At 41.4% G+C, this 25,977-nt stretch overlaps 1 protein-coding gene across 1 annotated transcript in view; it reads left to right on the plus strand.

The window, feature by feature from the left end:
• Nucleotides 1-823: 823 nt before the first annotated feature.
• The window catches only part of LOC149452421 (tumor necrosis factor receptor superfamily member 5-like), a 109,077-nt gene continuing 83,923 nt past the window's right edge, over nucleotides 824-25,977 (plus strand). Inside the window, exons 1-2 of the mRNA XM_089689402.1 lie at nucleotides 824-965; nucleotides 1,069-1,226. Coding sequence (XP_089545528.1) covers nucleotides 1,182-1,226 — 45 coding nt within the window. The 5' untranslated portion in view covers nucleotides 824-965; nucleotides 1,069-1,181. The remainder of the gene's footprint in view (nucleotides 966-1,068; nucleotides 1,227-25,977) is intronic.

The raw sequence follows: 25,977 nt of genomic DNA on the forward strand, positions 1-25,977 counted from the left end.
GGGGCCCCCGGGCAATAGGGGATCATGGGGCCCCTGTGTCCTTGCCCAAACTCAAAAAAGCCTATGAAAAAGGTTCCAGGGGCATCTCATGGGGCCCCCTACTGACCCTGGGCCCTCGGGCAGTGCCCGAGTTTTCAAATGGTCAGTCCACCCCTGGGTGATGCAGGCTTTTAGGGGTAAAGTAGGCAGTGAGGGTTAACGCTTCCTAGCCTCCTGTCAAACACCCTTTGAAAAGCAATCACTCTTATTTATTTATTTCAGGTACTTATATAGCGCCATCAATTTACGCAGCACTTTACATATATATTGTACATTCACATCAGTCCCTAACCCTCAAGGGGTGTAAAATCTAAGGTCCCTAACTCACATTTATACATACACATACTAGGGCCAATTTTGACAGGAGCCAATTCACCTACCAGCATCTCTTTGGAGCGTGGGAGGAAACCGGAGTACCCGGAGGAAACCCATGCAGGCACAGGGAGAACATGCAAACACCAGGCAGGAGGAGCCATGGCTGAGATTTGAACCAATGACCCTAGTACTGCCAGGTGGAAGTGCTAACCATTTATCCACTGTGCTGCCTGAGAGAACGATACTAATGTATACTAATGCAGGCAGGATGATTAGATGAAAATAAAGGGGGAAAAAAAGCCTAAAAAAGAATACTAAAGCAACCACCATATCTAAAACATGGTAAGCTGCAATTTTTACCTTTTCTGCTTTTGGGAATAATACCCCCTTTAAAAAACTTCAATACCATGTCATTGTTACATTAATCTTCTTTCTTTTTCTCTTTCCTCTAAATGGATCATAGGACATTTGTGTGAGCGAGCTTCTGTAACGGAAATCCCCTACACTGGCTTCCCTGTGGTTCCTTAGTTTCACTTTCGGGAATTGGGGCGGATCCTTATAAGCAGGAGCTTTGGTGTCACAATAACCACGCTGACAGCTTTTCATTCCAGGTCTGGGCTGTAGATGATCTCTGTGATTTGTTACTTGAGAAGAGTACAGTATCTTCTTGTATGTATACTAATGAACCTATTCTTCATCTGTGTATTGCTGCAGTCTTCAATTCCTGGAACCAGACCCTTTAACTCCTTGTGAGCCTGGGATTACTGCACTGTCGCTGCTGGTCCTGAGACTTCTATCTGCATACCTCCTGGGGATCCCTTGTCACAATGTCTTGGTGGATTCTACTCCTCCTATGTAGCCGGTACTGCCAGGTGAGACATGCCAGTAATGCCGTATTGTAATTGCTATAGTTATTTTATAGTGAGCAAGAACTAGAGATCTGTTCTGTAAGTCGGTAAAGTGTGTATTTAGTGATAGCACTGATTGTTTCTCTAAAGGGTTAATAAATATGTTTCTTCCTCATTTCTGAATGGGGTAATTTCCAGACACCTGCTATAGATTTCTAAAGAATTTGCAGAAGTGCAGCGTTGCATGTCATATAAATGTGAGCAGTAAAAAGTGAGCTACTCAGGTCTGAATGAATGTATTATGCTGGTATTATGCTGGCCATACATTACACACTTTTCTTCAGAATTTTGCGTCACATAGTTACATAGTTAGTCTGAAGACAAAAGTCCATCCAGTTCAACCATTAAAAAAAAGAAGTTCTAATTCTATACCCACAGTCAGGGGCGGACTGACAACTCATGGGGCCTGACAACTCACAAAATAGTGTTCGGGTAGTGACATTTTAATTGTTGGGGGGGAAGAGGTATAATAACATAGAGGATAAAATGCTTATAAGGTCTACTATTCTTACTGTATCTGGATCTAAGTGCCAGGAGGCTTGTGCTATAAAATACACAGTCCTAGGCACTTAGGTTTTGGTATCCTGCATCCAGGGGCGGACTGACAACTCATGGGGCCCCCGGGCAATAGGGGATCATGGGGTCCCTGTGTCCTTGTCCAAACTCAAAAAAAGCCTATGAAAAAGGTACCAGGGGCATCTCATGGGGCCCCCTACTGTCCCCGGGCCCTCGGACAGTGCCCGAGTTTCCAAATGGTCAGTCCGCCCCTGCCCACAGTTGATTTAGAGGAAGGCTTTAGATTTACCAAAAACCATATAATAAGAGGTCAAACCTAAACAACACTTTTAATTTTATCCAATTAGGCAGACCCTTACACTACATAGTTGAAGGTAAATCTAAAGGAAATTGGGCAGAAAATTGTAAGAAAATTGTATAATGTATGGCCAGCCTTACATACCCATGAGAAGAAGCCTAATGCAGGCCACAGACGGTTCGAAAATTGGCCGATTTTTCATCCGAAAGATTAATCGGCCGATTTTCGCACTGTTATTGGGTTAATTCGTCATCCGGTTTTTCCATTTGTGGATTATCGGTCATGTTGGAAAATTCGAGGAAAACGGGCGATTTTCGCGGCAATGATGGTCAAATCATACGATCGTTTTAACGAGAAAAAAAATATGCGCATGAGTCGTGACCTGCAAGGAACAGAAGTTTTGGCTGTTATATGGGGTAAACTTTATGACTCGGACGGTTGATTTTCGTAAACGTTGGTGGTAATGTCGGTTTAACAAACGACCAATTTTTCGTTTATCGTTCGAAAAACCGCATGGTTTTCAATCCGTCTATGGCCTGCTTAAGGCTGACCATACATTATACAATTTTCTTGAGATTTTTGGTTTAGATTTACCAAAAACCATATAATAGGAGGTCAATCCTAAACAACACTTTCAATAATATCCAATTAGGCACACCCTTGCACTACAAGTTGAAGGTAAATCTAAAGAAAATTGGACAGAAATTGGACAAAAAATTGTATAGTTTTTTTTACCAGTTATAATTCTATACCCACAGTTGATCCAGAGGAGGGTTTTAGATGTACTAAAAACCATATAATAGGAGGTCAAACCTAAACAACACTTTAAATTTTATCCAATTAGGCAGGCCCTTGTACTACATAGTTGAAGGTAAATCCAAAGGAAATTGGGTGGAAAATGGACAGAAAATTCTCAAGAAAATTGTATAGTGTAGGCTGGCCATACATTATACAATTTTCTTGAGAATTTTGCTTTCAATTTGCCAAAAACCATATAATATTAGTTTAAATCTAAACAACACTTTCAATTGTATCCAATTAGGCAGGCCCTTGCACTACAAGTTGAAGGTAAATCTAAAGAAAATTGGACAGAAAATTGTATAGTGTATGAGAATTTTGGTTTAGATTTACCAAAAACCATATAAAATAGGAGGTCAAACCTAAACACTTTCAATTGTATCCAATTAGGCAGGCCCTTGCACTACATAGTTGATGGTGTATCTAAAGGAAATTGGGCAGAAATTGGACAGAAAATTGTATAATGTTTGGCTAGCCTTATGCTAGCATATGCTAGTCAAAAAATTGAACATGTTTTCGAAAAACGAAAACATGGTTGAGAGAACAAGCGATATAGCCATCATGTAATGACTGATTTTCGAACAATAAATAATTGAATAGCTATAAATAAATCAGTTTTTCATTTGTTTTGTCACATATGCGCAGAACAAACAGTTTGATTTTTAATGGGTGAGAAACACATTAACTATGGATGCTCCAATACCATTTTTTTTTACAGCGAGTATGAATACCAATACTTTTTTTTGTACTTGCCGATACCAATTATCAATACCTGCTGGCAATGGTTTTGTTTACACTTCAGCTGTCAGTAGGGGAACCCCGCTGACAGCTGAATGAGTGAACGGTTGTTAAGGACTCTGTGACCCCACTCCTTAACCACTTCGGCTCTCACACCTTTTCACCAATTATAGACCAGAGCAATTTTTACATATCTGATATGGACCTATTTTTTTTGATGATAATTTTGTCAATACTTAAAATCACAACGTAATACATATATGGTTTTTAAGGACAAACAATGCTTTCTTTTTGTGAATATTGTCTTGCAACTATAATATTTTTTCACAATCCTTAGACAATGAAATGTAACAAAACTAAAAAAAAGCACTTTTTCTTTTTTTGAGCAGTGTTAGTTTAAAAATAACTAGTGTTGCTACACATAAAAAGTGTGCATTTTATTCTGTAATTTGCCCAGTTTAAAATGACACTAACATTATGATTATGGTACAAAGCATTGAAAAGTTATTTGCAAATTAAATAAATATTTTTTTTTCAATTTTGCACTTTTTTCAATGTGAAACGTGTAAATATATGTTGAAGGTGTAAATATATGTTGAAGGTGTACAAATATTAAAGAACAAAGCAAACAAACAAAAAAAAAGTTTTAATTATTATTAGTTTATAAAATAGAAATGAACAAAAAAAATCAGAGGCAAAATAATAATTAAATGGAGAAGGAGAATAAGGAGTTAATTAGGGCTGATTAGAGTAAATTAAGGGTTAAAAAGGGGTTAAACAGAGGAACATTTAATAAAAAAAAAAAAAACTGGACAGGTTGCCTTTAACTGATTTCATTTGCAGATTGAAGTTCATACCTTTGATCTGTAGATGAATAAACAGAAAGTTACAAAATGAAACAATGTTTCTTTTCATCTTTCATACGAGCGGACCGCTGGGGTCTGCCTTTCCATTTTTCAAGCGGACCTGATTGGACGCTCCATTGCTCTCTATGGAGCAGCAGGTGTAAACAGACTTTATACCCGCCTGCATCCAATCCAATCCTGTCTGCTAAAAACAGACGGATGTGGATCCGTTCTTCATTCGTCTGGCTGATCGGATGACAGCTGGATGGAAACGGACAGGCGGTCCACTTCAGCTGTCAGTAGGGAACCCTGCTACAATCATTGGTTGTTAAGAAAGTGGCAGCCCCACCACTCCTTAACAACCAGTAATTGACAGCTTTTTTTTTTTTTATTTACATTTTAGCTGTCAGTGGGGAATCCTGCTGAAAGAACCGAGCCTGAAGGTATCAGTTTCAGGTATCGGAGCATTTGCATGAGTTCCAATACTTGTGCAAATGCTTAGTATACCAGTATCGTTGCAACCCTAACATTTGGAGGCAATAAATTTATTGATCTTGCTACACTATGAGATCTTTTTTGTACTTCAAATGGGGTTGTCCTCTACGAGGATAATTCTTTTTCTTTAAATTCACTTTTTCCAGTCCATTCTTTGATGTGTAAATTTGGATCCAGAGAGTGTCCAGGTCCAGGGATCACCTTTTTGGAGTATACACAGCGCATTTTGACCCATCTGTAACTGGGGGTCAACATGATCTGGTAAGAGATAGAGTGTTTTGATGATGGACTTCTTCTGTCTTCTCCTCGCTGTTTTTGTGACATCTATAATAGTACTGAGGCTCCAAAGAAGAGGAGCTCATTCCCTATATATCTAAAATATTTATTATTTGATGCGCCTCACTTCTGTATGTTAACCTTAACATTAACCTTTCAATTTATTGTCTGTTCAGCAGAAGTTTTCCAATCTCTTCTTCAATTTTTTAGCTCGTAAACATCAAAACCGGTTTTCTATGTTTGTGCCCATTAATTGGATGAAAAACAAACAAACTGTCCAAATGACAGATTTCAGATGATTTTTTTGTCTAGTATATGGGTACCATAGGTTGAGGTATTTTTCTTTAAATGAGCACATACATTGATTGAGAAGTGTCCCTTGTGCTGGTGACTACTCTCTTAGTTGAAGTCTTCTGTTCTCTGCCCCCCCCCATTCCCTCAAAGTGGTAATCTTCTAGTACGGACGGGGTTAATATGGGCCGCTGGACCTGTCATAGACACTCTCAAGACTGACAACTATGCTTGCCCATTCTGCCCTCCTCTTTCATTCATATAAGCTGTACTGTAGCTTCTTGCAATGAAGCGTGCCCTATGAATAGAGGAGCAAGCAGAACTTTCATTCTTCTGTCTACTGTTCATTCATAGAGCGCTGATGATTGCTGGAATCTACAGTACAGCTTCTATGAATGGAGAAGGGGGGCAGAAAGAGCAGTCATAATCGGCATTCTTGATGAAGGGACACTTCTCATTCACCCAAATTCTTGCAAGACAAAGCTTATACACTGTGCTGGTGTGTAATCTTGTGAGATTTTGGGTACTTGTACCTCACTGCTAAATATGCTAATTTCCAGATACCTGCTATGGATTCCTACAGAATTTGCAAAAGTGCACTATTACATGTCATACAAATGTGAGTGTTACAAAGTGAGCTACTCGGGTCTGAATGAATGCATTAAATGCCCTTGAGAAGATGTTATTCTGATTAATGCAGGTCCAGTTTTAGGGTGAAGCACAGTGGACCTGTGCCGATAGGCAGCAGAGGCAAAGATGCTACTTTTCTATGTTTAGTTATAGGCCATATATTTCCCCATCATCAGAAGTTATATAATTTCTTACATAAGGTTTATTTTAAAGCAGGGTTCCCCAAAGGGGTGAACATTGACTCCCAGGGTCAATGAGGCTATTCAAGGGGCAATCAATAGTGGTCAATAATGGATACAAAGCTTATTGTTTTCAATTAATATGTTGAGGTCTCTTAAGAGCTCCCTAGTCCCAATAATCATATCAACAGTTTTAACAGTTTCAAGTAAAAAAGAATGTTAAATCCTTTATTTTTCAAACAGTATTTTAATTATTACCTATTTTTTTTAAGTCTTATATAGGACTTATTTTATAGCAGAGTTCCCTAAAGTGTTCAGCATTGACTCCAGGGGTTAACAGACGCAATAAAATGTGGGTCAATAGGTAGTCAATATATGATGGAAGGTTGGTTGAGATAAATTATGTTGTAAAATGTTTGTCTCTGAGGAACTCTGCACTAGTCCCTACCCCTGATATCAACAGTTTCAGAATGTGAAGGAATGTTAAATCTTATATTTTTCATAATACTTTTTAAATCATTATTATTATTTGCGGTACTATTATTTAAAGTAGCATTTATTGATTTTCATATAATAAATGTTTGGGGGTCGATAATCTGAATCCTAGGAAAGAAGTTGATGAGCTTAAATGTTTCGGGACCCTTTTTTTAAAGTATAAGTAAAGGCAAAACTTGTTTTTTTTCTTTTGGATAGAGTAGGAGAGAGTAAAGCTATCCATGCACAGAGCGAATTTCAGACAGTTCTTGATGAACTGGCCAAAATTCAAGTCTCGTTTTGCCACCACCACCACCTCGTGTTGACACCACTCCAACATCTTTTAGTCTGAAAATCAAAGGACCTATGCGGAAAATTGTCAACCAAACAGTGACTACAGCCAATCAGCTACAGCCATGGTTCTGGGATTCTGAAAGCCACAGGTGTGGGTTGTCAGAATACAATAGCCAGCATTTTAAGATTCATCCATCCATGCTGTTTAGCATGGATGGGGGAATCAATAGATTTGTCTCGTTGAGCCCATGACTGATGAGTGTATGGCCAGCCTTAGACTCTCTGCCAAGTTTTTCCTATGGTCTGTGTCCCTGCTGGGGAGATTCACTCCTCAATTTGTCTAGGTGACCATTGTCACTGACAGAAAGTAAGAAGAAATCTAAAATTTTAGAGTTGTTATGATGTGGGGGAAATCTATCAATGGGTAGTTCTGCTGGCCACTGTCATAGATTGGGAATACCCCTGCTTTGTGGAGATTTCCTCCTACTTCCTATTGTATTGAGGTGAAGGGAATTCTCCCCAATAACACACATCAAAAATGACTTGATACAGTCTATACACTTTAAAGTGTATGTTAAGGCAGCATAAATAAAAAAAACATATGCAGTACATCTCTGCAGCATACCTTCATATCCCTTTACAGTTATTGCAAAAAATGTCCGTGGTATATTAAACAGCCCAAAAAGGAACAAGTAAGAGAAGTTTATTGTTAGGGTTTATATACCCCTTACAGTATTTCATAGGGAAGTAGAGGAGAGCTGCCAAGGGAACTGAGTATTTAACCCTTGCAGTGTGGGGATAGCTGCATTGCCCTTTCCTTTTCCGAGAGAATGGACTTAAGTAGCAATAGGAAGGGCGCACTGGGCACATTCAGTGGGCCGGGGCCTCCTGGATAGGAGGAGCATTGGGGTGGCAAATAGAGGAACCATTCTGTCCATTTCTCTCCTGCAGCTGCTGAATGCCCACTTCTCCTTCTCTCCCTCTAGCAGGCATTCAGAGGCTGCAGGAGAGAAATGGACATATTGGTTCCTCTATATGCCACACCCCCTATCCACCTCCAGCTACCTTAGGCTCCTGTGTACTCCCCCAGCAATCACCCCCCCATCCCCCGAAGCACTGCCAGGTTCCCCCCACCCCTCTCCTGATGCGGGGCATCTGTCAAGATAAATAAGTAATTTACCAGCCCCTTCATTGTCTGAATGTACAGTCAGTGATTGGTACCGATCACTGACTTTGTCCATTCATAACTGAGGCATAGTAAACTGTGTTTACTATACTTCAGTTTTTGAATGAACAGGAAGCTCTGTAAAGAGCTATTCCTGTCCATTCATTCAGTTTTGCTGAGGCTGCAGAGATGGAGATTGAGGGCTGTGTTCTCAATCTCCTTTCTCTCTCTCAGACTAGACCCCTAATATCTCACCAAAGCCCTGAACGGGGCTCCTAAAAAAAAAATGTAAAAAATAACATTGTAAAAAAAATGTAAATAATTAAAATGGTAAAAATTTATAAAAAGCAAAATAAAAATAAAAACTACTGACACCGGTGGCGGAACTTCCGGCACCAGGCTCCAAGAGTCTCAAATGTTCAGTCTAAAATGCCCAGGCATATTTTTTGTCCCAATCCGGGCCTGACCAGCTACCATATTTCTTTCATTTAGTCAGTATTAGGGCCTGTATCAATAGGTTTAATGGGCAAATAAAGTGTGATTTTGACATCAGCTTAAAATGCTTCCAAGATCATTTAGAATTAATTGGAGGTGCAGTTCACCTGTACTTGACCTGCTTCAGCAAAGTTTGTAATCTCATAGACTTGTATTGGGAGAGAAGTGAACAAAAGCCTGTCAACACTGGCACTTAGTGTATTAGAGCTGCCTAGGTTATGGGGTTTCTGGGACACTTAATCAAGTATTGAAAGGTACATGACAGCTAAGTGTGCTTGTGTTTCATTCCTGATGCATACTTTGGGTGCACATAACTTTAGCCATAGGCCTTTCCAGATGTTTGATGTGGTACCAGGTCTGCTCAGGGTAAGAAATGCCTAAAATGCATTTATACAGTTTGCTAGTGTTTTACCTGATCCAGCCATCTTAAATATTATGAACAATACATTCAGAGGTAATGGAATGATTAATGAGGAAGCAAAACGTTAAACAAGCTCAGAAACTCTGGTGAGGTTGCTCCCACAAAACAAGACTTCCCCCAATGGGCATCCAAATCATAGAAATACTCTTTAATGACTGGCATAGTACCACTGGACTGGTGTAAGGCCAATGTGGTGCCAAGATTTAAAAAGGGGTCAAAATCTTTACCAAGCAATTATAGACCTGTTAGTTTAACTTTTATAGTTGGGAAAATACTGGAGAGTTTAATAAAAGACCACATAGATGAGTTCTTGCTGGAAAAAAATATTTTAAGCAACAGACAGCATGGATTCATAAAAGACAGAAGTTGTCAAACAAATCTGATTTTTTAATGAGGAGGTGAGCAAAACCTTGGACAGAGGGGTGGCGGAGAACGTGGTATACTTGGATATTGCAAAAGTGTTTGACACGGTTCCCCACACACGGCTAATGTGTAAGGTAAAGTCTACGGGCTTGGAAAAATATTGCTTAATAATGGCATGCAATGCCAAGCTGGGGTTTCTAAAGCGAGCAAAATCCTCTCTTGTATTAAAAGAGGTATAGATGCCAGAATGAGAGATATCATATTACCCCGGTACAAATCATTAGTAAGACCTCATCTGGAATATGCAGTTCAGTTTTGGGCACCAATTCACAAAAAGAACATTGGGGAACTGGAGAAAGTACAGAGAAGGGCAACCAAACTGATAAGAAACAGAGGAGCTCAGCTATGAGGAAAGATTAGAGGAACTGAATTTATTCTCTATTGAGAAGAGGAGTTTAAGGGGGGATATGATCTCCATGTATAAATACATCATTGGGTCATATAGTGAACTCGGTGTAGAGTTATTCACCCTGAGGTCATCACAGAGGACAAGGGGGCACTCTTTACGTCTGGAGGAAAAGAAATGTAATCTCTAAACACTTAAAGGTTTCTTCACAGTAAAAGCTGTGAAAATGTGGAATAGACTCCCTCAAGAGTTGGTTGTGGCAAGCTCAGTGGATTGCTTTAAAAAAGGCCTGGATTGTTTCTTAGATACACAGAATATAACTGGATACTAACATTTCTAGGTAAAGTTGATCCAGGGAATATCCGATTGCCTCTCGAGGCATCAGGAAGGAGTTTTTTTCCCCTGCAGGAGCAAATTGGATCATGCTTTGCTGGGTTTTATTTGCCTTCCTCTGGATCAACTGTGGGTATAGGATTATAACTTTTTTTTTTTATGGTTGAACTGGACTTTTGTCTTTTTTTCAACCAGACTTACTATGTAACAAAAAAGAGCACCAGACCAAAAATGGATAAAAATGTTCAAAAAAGTTTAATTGATGGTAAATAAGTCATATAAAAACACCTGACATGTTTCAGGGTCAGTATTCTTGATGAGGCATCTGCAGACACCATCAAATATCAAGAAAAATAGTGATCACACAGTTTAGAGAACCTTTTCTGGTCACAAATAGTTTGCTGCATCAAAACACTATAATCATTTAGAAATTTTGGGTAACAGGTATCCAAAGGCAGTTGAATTACACCTGCTGTTCAACCTTCTTCTATTGTCTATGTTCACTTTAGCCATTAAAACTGCTGTGTAAGCAATAGAAGGTTAGCGATGACTGGGTATTGGCATAGCAATTGTCCAGTCAAAAGCCAGATACCATTTCAAGGCCATATATTGTACTTCAATTAACCTTTATAGCTTTATTAGAAACCTGTAATGAAAGAATTAAAAAGGCTACCATAGCTGACCTCTTCTAGAAATAGTAGCTGCCTTGCTCTCATGCTTATCCACCGTCTTCAATATTGACCCAGAACAAGTTACAATAGAAGTTCTGACTTCACTCTTTCTAATATGCACACATAGTTCAGTGACTCAGAAAATGCTAAAAGAAAGACAGCCAGGCAACTTGTATTTTCAGATGAAGGCCAGCATGACAACTTCTTGTTATTGTTTATTTTTTTTAAATGCTTTCTGCCTTCGGACATTCAGAAGACTGCTTCTAGGGCTACATCGATTGTTCATTGTCACTTTGACATTTAAAGAATGTTACCCCAACATTTCATATTCCTGATATGTGCCTATTGTACTATGTACATTTTTGCAGGGGTTAAGGAAGGACCCCGAGGAAGAGCATCTTACTACTGCTTCTGCTTGTGTGGGCAGGATGTGTACTGCACCAACCCCTGCTGAACCTCCTCTTCTATTCATCCCAATGTGATCAGAGCTGTATACATCCCACCCCCACAAGCAGCAGCAGTTAGAAGATGCTCTGCCTCAGGGTTCTTCCTTAACCCATGCAAAGCACTGGAAGAGAGCGCCAGAAACTGTGGAGGGGAAGGTAGAGGGGGGAGATGTCATTCCAGTTGTAGGTTCAGCCCAGATTTGTGATAGCAGCTTCCCTGCACTGCTGTGCTTGTGGAGACCATATCTGTATTATACATTATTGCCACTTTACTGTACCCTCCTGCCCCCTGTTCTGCGTCCGCTTACCCTTCCCCTGTACTGTGACCCCCTGTCCCACCTGTATTGTACCCTGCTGCCCCCTGTATCATGCCTGCTTACCCTCCCCCTGTACTGTGACCCCCTGTACTGTGTTTGCTTACCCTCCTGCCCCCTGTACTGTGCCTTCCTAACAACTATACTGTACCCTCCTACCCCCCCCGTACTGTAACCTCCTACCCACCTGTACTATGCCCTCCTGCCCCCTGTTCTGCATCCGCTTACCCTTCCCCTGTACTGTGACGCCCTGTCCCACCTGTATTGTACCCTGCTGCCCCCTGTATCATGCCTGATTACCCTCCCCCTGTACTGTGACCCCCTGTCCCCCCTGTATTATACCCTCCTGCCCCCTGTACTGTGTTCGCTTACCCTCCCCCTGTACTATGACCCCCTGTACGGTACCTTCCTGCCCCCTGTACTGTGTTTGCTTACCCTCCTGCCCCCTGTACTGTGCCTTCCTAACAACTATACTGTACCCGCCTACCCCCCCCCATACTGTAACCTCCTACCCACCTGTACTATGCCCTCCTGCCCCCTGTTCTGTGTCCGCTTACCCTTCCCCTGTACTGTGACCCCTTGTCCCACCTGTATTGTACCCTGCTGCCCCCTGTATCATGCCTGCTTACCCTCCCCCTGTACTGTGACCCCCTGTCCCCCCTGTATTATACCCTCCTGCCCCCTGTACAGTGTTCGCTTACCCTCCCCCTGTACTGTGACCCCCTGTACTGTATCTTCCTGCCCCCTGTACTGTGTTTGCTTACCCTCCTGCCCCCTGTACTGTGCCTTCCTAACAACTATACTGTACCCTCCTACCCCCCGCGTACTGTAACCTCCTACCCACTTGTACTATGCCCTCCTGCCCCCCTTGTACTTGTACCCTCCTGCCCCCTGTACTGTGTCCGCTTACCCTCCCCCTGTACTGTGACCCCTTGTCCCACCTGTATTGTACCCTCCTGCCCCCTGTACTATGTCTGCTTACCCTCCCCTGTACTGTGCCCTCCTGCCCCCTGTACTGTGCCTTCCTAACAACTATACTGTACCCTCCTGACCCCCCATACTGTAACCTCCTACCCACCTGTACTGTGCCCTCCTGCCCCCCTTCTACTTGTACCCTCTTGCCCCCCCTCTGTATTCTGCCCTTCTTGCCCCACTGACCCCTGTACTCTGCCCTCCTGATGCCCTGTCATCTGCTCTACTGACCTTTTATATTGTTTGCATATTTGTGTTGATTGGTCTGTTTTGTGGCATGTTTTATTATTGTTTAAAATCAATTTTATTGAATGTATTAATAAATATATATTTATTCGATCAACTATTTATACTTTCATTCTTAAGAGTAGGTGCATACATTGGTGTAGGCTGGTAGGGGCCCCAGTGCATTACTTTGCCCATGGGCCCAGTAAGATGGCCCTGCCCTGCACAGCTTTTCACTGGGAAGATCAGTGTATTGCTGTTTCTCCATCCCCACCTCTCTAAGCTCCTTATACAAGGAAAGCTGTAGCCATCCAGCAGTGTTTTGCAGATTGTTAGATGAAGCCCTGAAAAATGGTGGATATTAGGCCCCCCAAAAAAAACACTTGAATGTTTATCATTCTGTTAACAACTAAGAGGAAAATGTCTGGTCTCCAGAAAGTTTACACTTGATTTCCTTGAAATGATAAACAATACAACTGCTAAGAATTCAGGAAATACTAACATTTCCAATAGTCACATACCCATGTCATGATATCAATGTGTGGGAAGCCTTCTGCAATATGTAAACCCCCCTCACATGACCAATGACTCATAGTCACTCCATAAAGTATAATAATATCTGACATTTCCATCCTTACATGCTCCCCTTCCTCAAATCTCATCTAAATCATCTCTGTATTCAAAATTCTAATTGTTAAAAAGAAAAACTAAAATTGTTATTTATTACAGGTATTTATTTTTGCATTAGCGTTTATCTGCAATTAGTGGCATTTTTAGCATTTTTTTTTACCCCCCCCAATTTTTTTTTTAGACAAAAAAAGCCCAAAAATGCATTTTGCTGCGTTAGAGTATTTTTGCAGCTAAAAAACTCCTCTAGAACCCCACTATCTCTGTTTTTTTTCCAGCCAAAAAACGTTGATTACAATCTATATGTGCATGGACACATAGGATAACATGCTGGGGGGTTTACTGACTGTAGAAAAAAAAACGTCAAAAGCCAAAAACAGCCACTGTAAAAACGTCCAGTGTGCATGAGGACTAATAAATAAAGAAATTGGCGGTGAGTTAGATGTGACTTGTATCGCCATAGGGTTCAATGCAGGGGGGGGGATGGGGGGTAACCACAGCAGCATGTTTGCAATAATAGAAATTCAGTTCACCCAAAAATACACACTAAAATAATATTGCAACACCCTAAATGCAAAAAGTCACACTTTTTCCCCTGAAAGTCCAAAGTCAATGTAAAACCTTCTCAGTATCTGTGATATTCTTAAATCAATACAAATTCGTGCTCCTAATCAATCCACCATAATGAAAGCATTCCTTCATAATCCATGTGTACCTCAAAAAGAAAAACTCTACATAGTGCATTATCCTTATTCCATAAAGTGAAAATAAAATCAAAACCCAGTTGTCAGGAATGGACTCTCCAATGGTGGTGGGACTCACCTGCCTTGTGGGCTGCAGTACCTGGGCTAGCCAGCGGGTGCTCTCAGCAACCAGAAGTTCGCTCCTGCAATCAGCCATCAACTGAGGCTGATTGCAGGAGGTGTATTTAAGGAATGGCCAGACCTGCAGTAAGTGCCTTGTACTGTTTCGCTTGGCCCCGGTATCCTGATCCTGCTTGCTTCTATCCTGATTCTGCACGAACTCTGCCTGTACTGACCTCGGCTAGTCCTGACCACTCTCCCGCCTGCTCCTGGTACCTTGTTTGCCCGTTTGCTACTGACCCGGCCTGCCCGACTACGTATGGTTGTTTGTTGGAGGTGTGGTTTGTTGCACTGTGTTTATGTATTGTTAGTCTTTAATAAATTGTATTGTTTATACTATACCGGAAACCTGCGTTTCCCTGTGTCAGTCCACACATTTCTGGTCTTACCCAGATTCCTGACAGCAGTGCTAATTGTGTGCAAAAATCACCCAATGTCCACTTCTAAGAGGCTGTATTAAATGGCCGCTCCATAACTTCCGGTCTACATCTACGTCCAACGTCATGTCCTTGACACGTTTTGTCACTTCCGACTTCTTAAAAAAAGTTGGAAGTGACGAAACGCGTCAAGGACGTGACATTGGACATAGACCAGAAGTCTTGAGATAGGTTCTGTATGTTGAATGCTGGTACCGAGGAGACACATGATTTCTGTATCTAAGTGATATGTGATTTTATTCCTGATTGTAAGCACAATTTTAATAAATTAGACCCATTTTAAAAGACATACTACACCATATGGTTTTGTTTCTGACCCATGTTATGGTACCGTGCGGACATTGAGCTGAAGTAGTGTCGGATGAGGCGAGCCATTAATATCTATGCTTGTGAATTGTGCAGTCTGGGTGAATTGGATGTGGGCACGGAGGGTGATTGACACAGTGGGGGTCAATTACTGGAAATGATTCTCTGTATAGCTCTATCTGCAGCAGCTGAAAGCTGGCTTCTTCTCTTCTCCCTCAGCTAGCTTTCAGTTGATGCAGAGAGAGACACGTAGGGTTTTGGTTCCAGTAATTGCCCCCCCACTACACCCAGCACCCTCCCTGTGCACATACATTTCCCCCTGATACCCAGGCCCCCCCCATGTGCCCTCAAAGTACTGCCTGCTTCCCTCCTCCCCTCACCAGCAGCTGCAAGCACACAATAGGATCCTTCAGGATGGAGAGTAGGAAAGGCTTGGGTAAATATGCCACATTTATCAGCCCCTTCCTTTCATGAATGACCACAATGAGTGATTGGTAGTGATCACTCACTGTGTTCATTCATAACTGAAGCATAGTAAACTGTTTTTTCTGGGGGGGGGGGGCTGTCAGGTTGGCTTTATGGGGCCCAGTGGTTTCTAACAGCAGCCCTGACAGGAGAACAAAGGGACATGCTGCACACCAGGGAGAGAAGAGAGCCAAAAGGCAGCCCCTGCTGGGCTCGGGACCCCAAGCTAACCCAAAGGGACCTGGGCCCCATATGTCAGTACTCTCTGTACCCCCCTATTAGCAGTCCTGGTTGCAATATTCATGAGGTATTAAGGCACATGCTGATAGGATCAGAGAGCAGGGTGACAGAGACATGAACTTACAGGGTAGAGAAGGAACAAGTTTTGTAAGTGTTACTTAACAGCCGCAGACACAAATCATAAAAATAGAGAAAGGAGAGCAGAACTAATACTGGAAGAAATAATGTACAGCGCTGAGCAAACGTTTTGGCGCTATATAAATACTGTATAATAATAATAATAATAATAACTGTCCCAGATCATTTTAACTGTTGTCATATAAAACAGTCAACGGTTTTCAGGAGCAACACCAATCCCCCCTTTACCAGAGCTACCACAAATTCCATCACATAATAAAAACAAACCTGCCACATTAACTTCAGTTGTTTAGATTGAATTAAAAATTTTAAAAGCTACCAATGATATACAGAGCAAATAAAGAAAGTATATTTATAATGGAAACATATAATAAATTTCATCAAAACAAAAATGTGCTGAAAAAAACAAGTTGCTGAAATAGAGCCAATGCCTACTTGAACAAATACGAAAACACACTAACAGATCAAACTGCAGAAATAAAACCAATTAGCTCCTAAAATAAGTTAAAACAAAAAACTAAGAGACCAAGCTACTCAAATAAAGCCTATTTTGCATATGCAAAAAATAGAGAATTTAAAATTTTTTTTTGCATACCCCAACTGTGCTCAACTTTTCATGTTAATGACAGACTGTATCCTGCATCTGGGCTACCCGGCAGAAGAAATACACAGAGAAAATCTAGCTTTAGAGAGATTATTATTTATGAGCACAGCATAACTATACAGAGGGAACTTTTAGAAAAAGAAAACAATAAAGAGGAACTTGATATCTGAAAGAGGAAATAAAAGTATATTTTTATTCTCACTGGTGTAAAAACAAGATAATGAGGTAAGCCATGTTAACTACCTTGGTTTCTGAGAATGAGCATCTCACGTTATGAAGAACTGTTTGTACAAATATAAGCTGTTACATCGACCTTGCACAGGACATGTTTTCAGTGATGTCCACAAAGATGTAATCCATAGATCCCAACTGCCCCTCTTTTGGTACCACATCCCTGGATCCCTCTTTCCTCCTCAATTGTCCCTCTTTTTGGTCTGATATATAGACCTATAAACAAAAGCATTATTTAACCACTTGCCCTCCAGAGAATTTACCCCCCTTCCTGACCAGGCCATTTTTCGCGATATGACACTGCATTATTTTAACTGACAATTGCGTAGTCATGCAACGCTGCACCGAAATAAAATTTATGTCCTTTTTTCCCCATAAATGGATCTTTCTTTTGATGGTATTTGATCACCTATGCATTTTTTATTTTATGCATTATAAACAAAAAAAAACCGAGAGTTTAGAAAAAATAAAAAACAGTATTTTTGACTTTTTGCTTTAAAACATATCCAGTAAAAAATTTTTAAAAATCAAATTTGTCTTTGTTAAAAAAAAATCCAAATACGTGTAAATTAATTGGTTATGTGAAAGTTATAGCGTCTACAGATGGCAGTATTTATGCTGGAACTTTAAAATAAAAAATGTAAACTAGTAACGGTGGTGATCATCGACTTGTAGTGGGACTGCAGCGGGCATTCTGACACGGGGGGGGGGGACTGACTAGCTACCACTGACATCCCCACTGACACTAATACAGTGATCAGTGCTAATAAAAAGCACTGACACTGTACTAATGACACTGGGCAGGAAGAGGTTAACATCTGGGGCGATCAAAGGGTTAAGTGTGTCCTGTGTGATGTTTTACTATTTTGTCTGTGTGTGCTTTACTGTGTAAGGACGCTGCTTTGTATTGCTCGGCATTGTAGTGCACCAGAAGGGACCCAGGATCCACTGCACCAGCATAGGGTCTGACAATGGGTCCAAGGATTTCATCCTGATACCTAATGGCAGTCAGGGTGCCATTGTCTAGCCCAGCAATGGGCAAACTACGGCCCGCGGGCCGTATACGACCCGGCGGACCTTTTAATCCGGCCCGCGGAGCTAGGCTCCTCTCACAGTCCGCCCTGAAGACCGGTGTAGCATGAAAATCTGTCTCCTATGAGGATCTGTCCCCCTCGACGTATCTGCGCATGTGCCGGAGATCGCCGATCGGCTGCTAATGCCTGAAACTGGCACATGCGCAGATACGTCGAGGGGGACAGATCCTCATAGGAGACAGATTTTCATGCTATACCGGAACGGCGTGGGAACACGGCGAGAGGAACGCGCGGAGCAAAGGTAAGTGAATTGACACAGGGGGGACTTGGGGACTTAATATGGGGAATGAATTACTATATGGGGGAAGAATTACTATATGGGGGATGAATTACTATATGGGGGATGAATTACTATGGGGGATGAATTACTATATGGGGGATGAATTACTATGGGGAATGAATTACTATATGGGGGATGAATTACTATGGGGGATGAATTACTATATGGGGGATGAATTAATATGGGGAATGAATTACTATATGGGGGATGAATTACTATAGGGGGGATGAATTACTATAGGGGGGATGAATTACTATATGGGGGATGAATTACTATGGGGGATGAATTACTATATGGGGGATGAATTACTATATGGGGGATTAATTACTATGGGGGATGAATTACTATATGGGGGATGAATTACTATGGAGGATGAATTACTATGGAGGATGAATTACTATGGGGGATGAATTACTATGGGGGATGAATTACTATATGGGGGATGAATTACTATATGGGGGATGAATTACTATGGGGGATGAAATACTATATGGGGGATGAATTACTATATGGGGGATTAATTACTATGCTTACTATGGGGGAATATTACTATACTTACTATGGATGACACATACACATAATTCATCTACTCTTGGTCCGGCCCCCGGGTCCAATATATGAACCCATTGCGGCCCTCAAGTCAAAAAGTTTGCCCACCCCTGGTCTAGCCTGTAGAGGTCTGTGCGTCCCTCCATGGATATGCCTCCCCAGACCATCACTGACCAACCACCAAAACAGTCATGCTGAACCATGTTACAGGCACCATAGCGTTCTCCACGGCTTCTCAAGACCCTTTCACGCCTGTCACCTGTGCTCAGGGTGAACCTGCTCTCATCTGTGAAAAACACACGGCGTCAGTGGCAGACCTGCCAATTCTGGTGTTCAATGGCAAATGCCAATCGAGCTCTATAGTGCCAGGCAGTGAGCATAGGGCCCAATAGTGGATGTCAGATCCTCAGACCACCCTCATGAAGTCTGTTTCTGATTGTTTGGTCAGAGACATTCACACCAGTGACCTGCTGGAGGTAATTTTGTAGGGCTCTGACAGTGCTCATCCTGTTCCTCCTTGCACAAAGGAACAGATACTGGTCCAGCTACCAGTTAAGGACCTTATACGGCCCTGTCCAGCTCTCCTATAGTAACTGCCAGTGTCCTAGAATCTCCTCCATGCTCTTGAAACTGTGCTGGGAGACACAGCAAACCTTCTGGCAATGACACATATTGATGTGCCATCCTGGAGGAGTTGGACTGGCTGTGAAAACTCTGTAGGGTCCAGGTATTACCTCATGCTACCAGTAGTGACACGGACCCTAGCCAAATGCAAAACCAGTGAAAAACAGTCAGAAAAGATGAGCAGATAAAAAAATGTCAGTGGCCTCCACCTGTAAAACCATTCCTGTTTTGGGGGTTGTTTCATTTTTGCCCATCTAGTGCATCTGTTGTTAATTTCATTAACACCAAAGCAGCTGAAACTGATGAACAACCACCTCTGTTACTTAACTGACAAGATCAATATCCCAGGAGTTTAATCAACTTGATGCTATACTCTGATTAAAAAGTGTAATTTTTTTGAGCAGTATATAAGGTCCTGTATGGATATATTCCCTGATTCAGACTCTTAGTGCTGGTTCACACTGATGCGGTTTCACAGTGTGGTATCACAGTGCAATTTCTGCTGTGACAGGTGTGAATTGAATGCAATTTTGGAGGGGACTGGGCATAGCAGGAGATGAAATTCGCACCACACCCGCAGTAAACTCACACAGGACCTTTTTTTGGACCGGATCAAATTCGCACCGCATATATGTGAAAAGTCTGCATTGAAATAATGCTTTTGTAGATTACATGCGAATCCATGCTTTTCTGATTGCATCTGATCCACATAGAATTTGTATCAGTGTAAACTGGAACTGAATCAGATTTGGATTCGCAGTCAGTGAATGCAGCTGGACACTATATTGCTGTCACCTCCCTGTTCAAATTTGTGACCACAGTTCCTGGTAAAGATATGTCTTCCATCATTGACTTACCACTTCACCTCTCCCACCTGTTCACCCCCTATGGACCAGAGCAATTTTTACAATTCTGCTATAGACCTGTTTTTTCAGTGATAACTTTGTCATTAATAAAGGTGATAAATATATTGCTTTATAAGGACAAAGAAAGCTTTTTTTTCCTGATTATTGTCTTGCAACAGTTTTTTTTTTTTTTGCAATCCTTGGTCAATTAAATTTACCAAAACTAAATAAAATGCACTTTTTCTTTTTTTAACCAAAGTTAGCTTGAAACTAGTGTTACTGTAATTTCTCCTGTTTAAAAAAAACACAAACAATATGATTCTGTAACAAAGCATTACAAAGTTATTTCCAAATGAAATAAAATGTTTTTTTTTTTCAATTCTGCGCTTTTCTAAATGTGAAATATGTAAATATATGTACAAAATATTAACAAATGACAAACACAATCAAAAAAAGTTTACATATTATTGGTTAATAAAATAGAAATGAACAAAGAAGAAATCAGCAGAAAAATAAGAATTGAATGGATAAGGAGAATAAGGAGTTATTTATTGACCGATTAAACTAAGGGTTTATAAGTGGGTACACAGAGAAACATGATTTTAAAAAAACAACTTTTTTAACTTGTCAGGTTGCTTTAACTGACTTGACTGCTGATCAAGTTCATCTCTTTGATCTGCAGATGAATAAACAAAATGATACAAAAGTAACAATATGTTACATTTTATCTTTCTGTAGCATCTGAGCAAATATTATTTATAAACACTGTCACTTTTTTTTGCAGCAAGCTGTCTTTGTGTACACAGCAATGCGGCTTTGATTAATCAGAGCTTGGGAGGGGGGAGCAGGGCAGAAGCACTGGACATACTACACATGTCCTATTTACAATGATGACTTATTTTAGGGCATGCTACACACGCCAAAAATCTGGAACTAGTTAAGCTAACTTTATTAAGTTTTGTTTTAACATTTGGAAGAGAAAGTATAAAAACACTCATCTGATCATTTGATGGTGACTTCATGGACTCAACTAATTTCAAATGACCTTTTCCTTGACTACCATGTCAATGTCTCAATTTTGGGGGAAACAAAATACCAGCTAATGATCCAGCAAGAGATATAATGCAATTTACAGGAATGAACGACCTTGGTTACTAAAGTTCTACTTCTGGATTAACTTTGACAAATGCATGCACATAAGCCTATTGATTTTACTCAGCCAGAAATAAATTCAGCTATTAGAAATTTGTTCAGACTAAAAAAAAAAAAATTCTATCCTTGTCCTTTGTTTTATATTGTCAAATTGTCCCCTTTAACTTTTAGATAATCAAATGAATGTTCTGAAAAAGTAATTTTCTAACTAAATTCTACAGGTGTAAAGCCAGAATGACTGTGTAATGTGTTGTACTCATTAAAGGAAACGACATGATATGATAAGGATTATTTTGGATAATGGCATTGTATTTTATTTAGGCGAGTCCATATCATTTTTACAGAGCAGAATCCATCTTGTTCAACTCATAAAGTACTTATTTAATCACTTGAGGACTGGCATGTTACACCCCTTCCTGACCAGGCCATTTTTCAGTTTTCAGTGCTGTGATTGTTTGACTGACAATTACTGTCATGTACAGGGGCGGACTGACCATTTGGAAACTCGGCCCGGGGTCAGTAGGGGGCCCCATGAGATGGCCCTGGTACCTTTTTCATAGGCTTTTTTGAGTTTGGGCAAAGACACAGGGGCCCCATGATCCCCTATTGCCCGTGGGCCCCATGAGTTGTCAGTCCGCCTCTGGTCATGTATATAGAGCTTTCCATTGGTGGTATTTAAAGTATAACCAAAAACAAAACTTTCTTTTTAATTTTGGATACAGTGGAAAGGGATTAGAGCAAGTGTCAGGGTTTTTTTTTCATAATACATTTTTATTAAATGAAAATGACAAAAGCATACAGGATTTTCCACAGATATAAGCAGAAGAAAATACAAACCAACAACCCAATCTAGGGCCTTAACATAAACAAGTATTTAGAAGTAAGATACAGTATGCAATCAGGGAAACGTCTGTGGAGTCAAAACCCTAGAGGGGCACGAGAAGTCGCAGTCCATAAGCAGAGCATAAAACCAGAACAATACAAAACAAAAAAATTAAAACAAAACACATACTCAAAAAGGAGCAGTTAGGAATAGTTACCAACCATGCTAAGCCCCAGCCCAGTAGGCACCCCTCACCAGCTGTGAGTAGTCCACTGTAGAAACTTCCAGGCCAGTGCACTCTACTACCGAAAGGGGGGGGGGGCAGGAAAGAGGGGGGAGAAAAAAGATTAGAAAGTAGGGGAGAAAAGAGAAAAGGCTGGGGAACTCCCACAGTCAAGAGTAAATTCCATCAGACAAAAAGGACACCCACCCTAACTGTCAGGGTTTTATTGATCACTTTAGGAAGATCCTCCCTCTTGATTTGTCCTGTCTACCATTACCAAAGTGAAAGTGAAAAAAAAAATCCACAATTTTGGGTTGTCCCCAGAACAGGAATTAAAGGGAAGTCTTCCAATGGGCACACTAGTTCTGGTGACCCTGGTGACAACCAGGAATTCCCTCACTTTAGAGGGATTTCCTGTTACGTCCTGTTTTGGCTATGATACAGGAAGTGAAAGAGCACCTCCCCAATGGGACACAGATGGCAAAAAAAAAACCTGACAGGGGTTATAACCCTCCCTTATTCTATCCAAAATGAAAAAACATTTGCCTTTAGGTTTACTTTAATAGCCAATTAAATGTTTTAATTTCTTTGGTATAAAATGAAAAATTGTCAAAAAGTACTGTGTTTGTGCACACATGACCACAAAAAAAAATTATGTTTTAAAATTAGTTTCACCCTAGGAAGGCTTCCATCTGTATGCTCCATTACATTGGATGAACAGCTGGTATTAAAGCGGAGTTCCACTCACTCTGTAAAAAAATAAAAGTCAGCAGCTACAAAAACTGTAGCTGCTGACTTTTAAAAAACAGACACTCACCTGTCCCACAATCCCGCGTTGCCGCTGCCGAAGCTCGTTTCACCAGCCATCCTGTATTCCAGACGCCGGCATCTTCAGCTTGTGGCTTCCACTGTGCATGTGTGGGTAGCGCTGTGCTTCCTGAATGGCCCTGTTGTCTTCTGGGACCTGTCACGTGCCCCACAAGACTATGGGGAGGGCACTCTGATCGCCCAGGCGATCGCAGCAGAAGGACAACTTCTGATTGCCCAGGCGATCGCAGCAGAAGTGGGAGTGGGTACCTGTCAATTTCGGGTACTCGCACCCCCCCCCACTCCCCAAAGGTGCCAATCCTTAATGGGGAGCGGAGGGCCAATCTTTAAAGCGGAACTTCCCCTTTTGTGTGGAACTCTGCTTTAAAGAATGCACCCACCTATGGCCACTAATCATTGTGGCACCATTTCACACTGTGTGTGATGCCTTTTCTTAACCCACAGAAGACTATCTCTACCATGGAAGGGTCTTATGGTTGAGTTTACTTTCCAGGCCAAATGTTTGCATCTCTCCCCTGCCCATCCCCCACAGCATGTCCTGCAAAATAAACCTAAGAATGGGGGAGTATTTCATAATTGTCAAGGTCCCTGTTTTTGCAAGTCAGTCCTCCATCCCCTTTTTCCACCCATATCCAAAAGCTTATCCTTCAAAATATACTTGGGTGCAAGCAGGGGTGGACTGACAACTCATGGGGCCCCCAGGCAATAAGGGATCATGGGGCCCCTGTGTCCTCACCCACACTCAAACCACACCAAAAAAAGCCTAATAAAGGTATCAGTGGCTTTTCATGGGGCCCCCTACTGACCCCGGGCCCTCAGGCAGTGCCCGAGTTCCCAAATGGTCAGTCCGCCCCTGGGTGCAAGACAGTATTTTACTATGCTTACCACACGTCTTGTTTTTTTAAAGTACAGTCCCTTCATATTTTGACTAGGACCACTTTTGGATTTATTTATTATTTATTTCATTATTTTCATTCATACAATCTGTCCACCTTGTAGCTTTAGTGAATTCAAGACCCAACCCACGGCCATTATTCTCTGGATTGCTGCCTAAAGAGAATCCCCTTTTTTACCAGACAGAGTATTTTACAACAGGGGTCTCCAAGCGACGCCTGCGGGTCACATCTGGTATGCTATCTAGCAGCAACCTATCGAGAGAAGATGCCTGACCAGGCGAGGGATCACTGCTGCTGTGTCGCTAGGTCCGGTGAGAGGGTCCTGCAGCCATTATTTGCTGCCACCACTAGAGACTGAGCTATTAGGAACTAGCTCATAGACATAGTACCTGCAGGGCTTGTTGACTGTCTTAAAGTGGTAGTAAACTCTTTTTTTATACTTTTACCTACAGGTAAGTTTGTAATAAAGATTACATGTAGGTAAAATGAATAAACATGCCCTGTTTAGGAGATATTCACTCTCTTTGAGAGCCGGCGCATGCGCTCTGAAGGAATGGCATAGCCATGCCATTCCTTCAGAGCAGTGTACCTTGGCCTGCACATGCCGTCATCGCGGCTCAGCTAGTCAGATGTCTGGAGCTCGCAAACCCGGAAGGAAGACTGGGTGAAGATGAAAGCCTTTGCAGCGTGACAGCGCACAGCTGGCGTGCTTCATTTTGAGATAAATCCCTCATAATGTGCTAGTATGTGATGCATATTAGCACATTATGACATTACCTTGCAGGGGATATTTTTATTCTAAAGCTGTGGTTTACTACCACCTTAAAGCATGCCAGCATTTACAGAGCCCCAACGTTTAGCCAGCTGAAGAGTCAGGACTAAAGTCGCCCTTAACAGTTGCTACCAAGAGATCTTTTACTCCTTTGCTTGGTTAAAGAGGTATGTACCTCTGATGTTGCACCATACCCCAGCCAATCCCTTATAGTGTACTCTGAACCAGAGTAGTAGAAGTATCACGCATACTGCATTTAACGTTTATTTAATTTGTTTATTGCTGATTTTCTGACTCATATTGATTTTAGTTAGTGGCATACAACCTGATCTCAGTCAATTTGGCACAGTTATTACTCTGTATTGTGTTCATATCTACAGTGGGGCAAAAAAGTATTAAGTTAGCCACCAATTGTGCAAGTTCTCCCACTTAAAAAGATGAGAGTGGCCTGTAATTGGCATCATAGGTAGACCTCAACTATGAGAGACAAAATGAGAAAAAAAATCCAGACAATCACATTGGCAGATTTGGAAAGAATTTATTTGCAAATCATGGTGGAAAATAAGTATTTGGCCAATATCCAAAGTTCATCTCAATACTTTGTTATATATCCTTTTTTGGCAATGACAGAGGTCAAACATTTCCTGTAAGTCTTCACAAGGTTGGCACACACTGTTGCTGGTATGTTGGCCCATTCCTCCATGCAGATCTCCTCTAGAGCAGTGATGTTTTGGGGCTGTCGCTGGGCAACACGGACTTTCAACTCCCTCCAAAGGTTTTCTATGGGGTTGAGATCTGGAGACTGGCTAGGCCACTCCAGGACCTTGAAATGCTTCTTACAAAGCCACTCCTTCGTTGCCCGGGCAGTATGTTTGGGATCATTGTAATGTTGGAAGACCCAGCCTCTCTGCGGGTCATTCACTTGGTCCCCCCATGTGGTCCTGGGATTTTTGCTCACCGTTCTTGTGATCATTTTGACCCCACGGGGTGAGATCTTGCGTGGAGCCCCAGATCGAGGGAGATTATCAGTGGTCTTGTATGTCTTCCATTTTCTAATTATTGCTCCCACAGTT

The sequence above is a fragment of the Staurois parvus genome, unplaced genomic scaffold (genome assembly GCF_062004578.1).
Source record: "Staurois parvus isolate SC_StPar_1 unplaced genomic scaffold, SC_StPar_1.0 ptg000473l, whole genome shotgun sequence".
NCBI classification, from domain to species: domain Eukaryota; kingdom Metazoa; phylum Chordata; class Amphibia; order Anura; family Ranidae; genus Staurois; species Staurois parvus.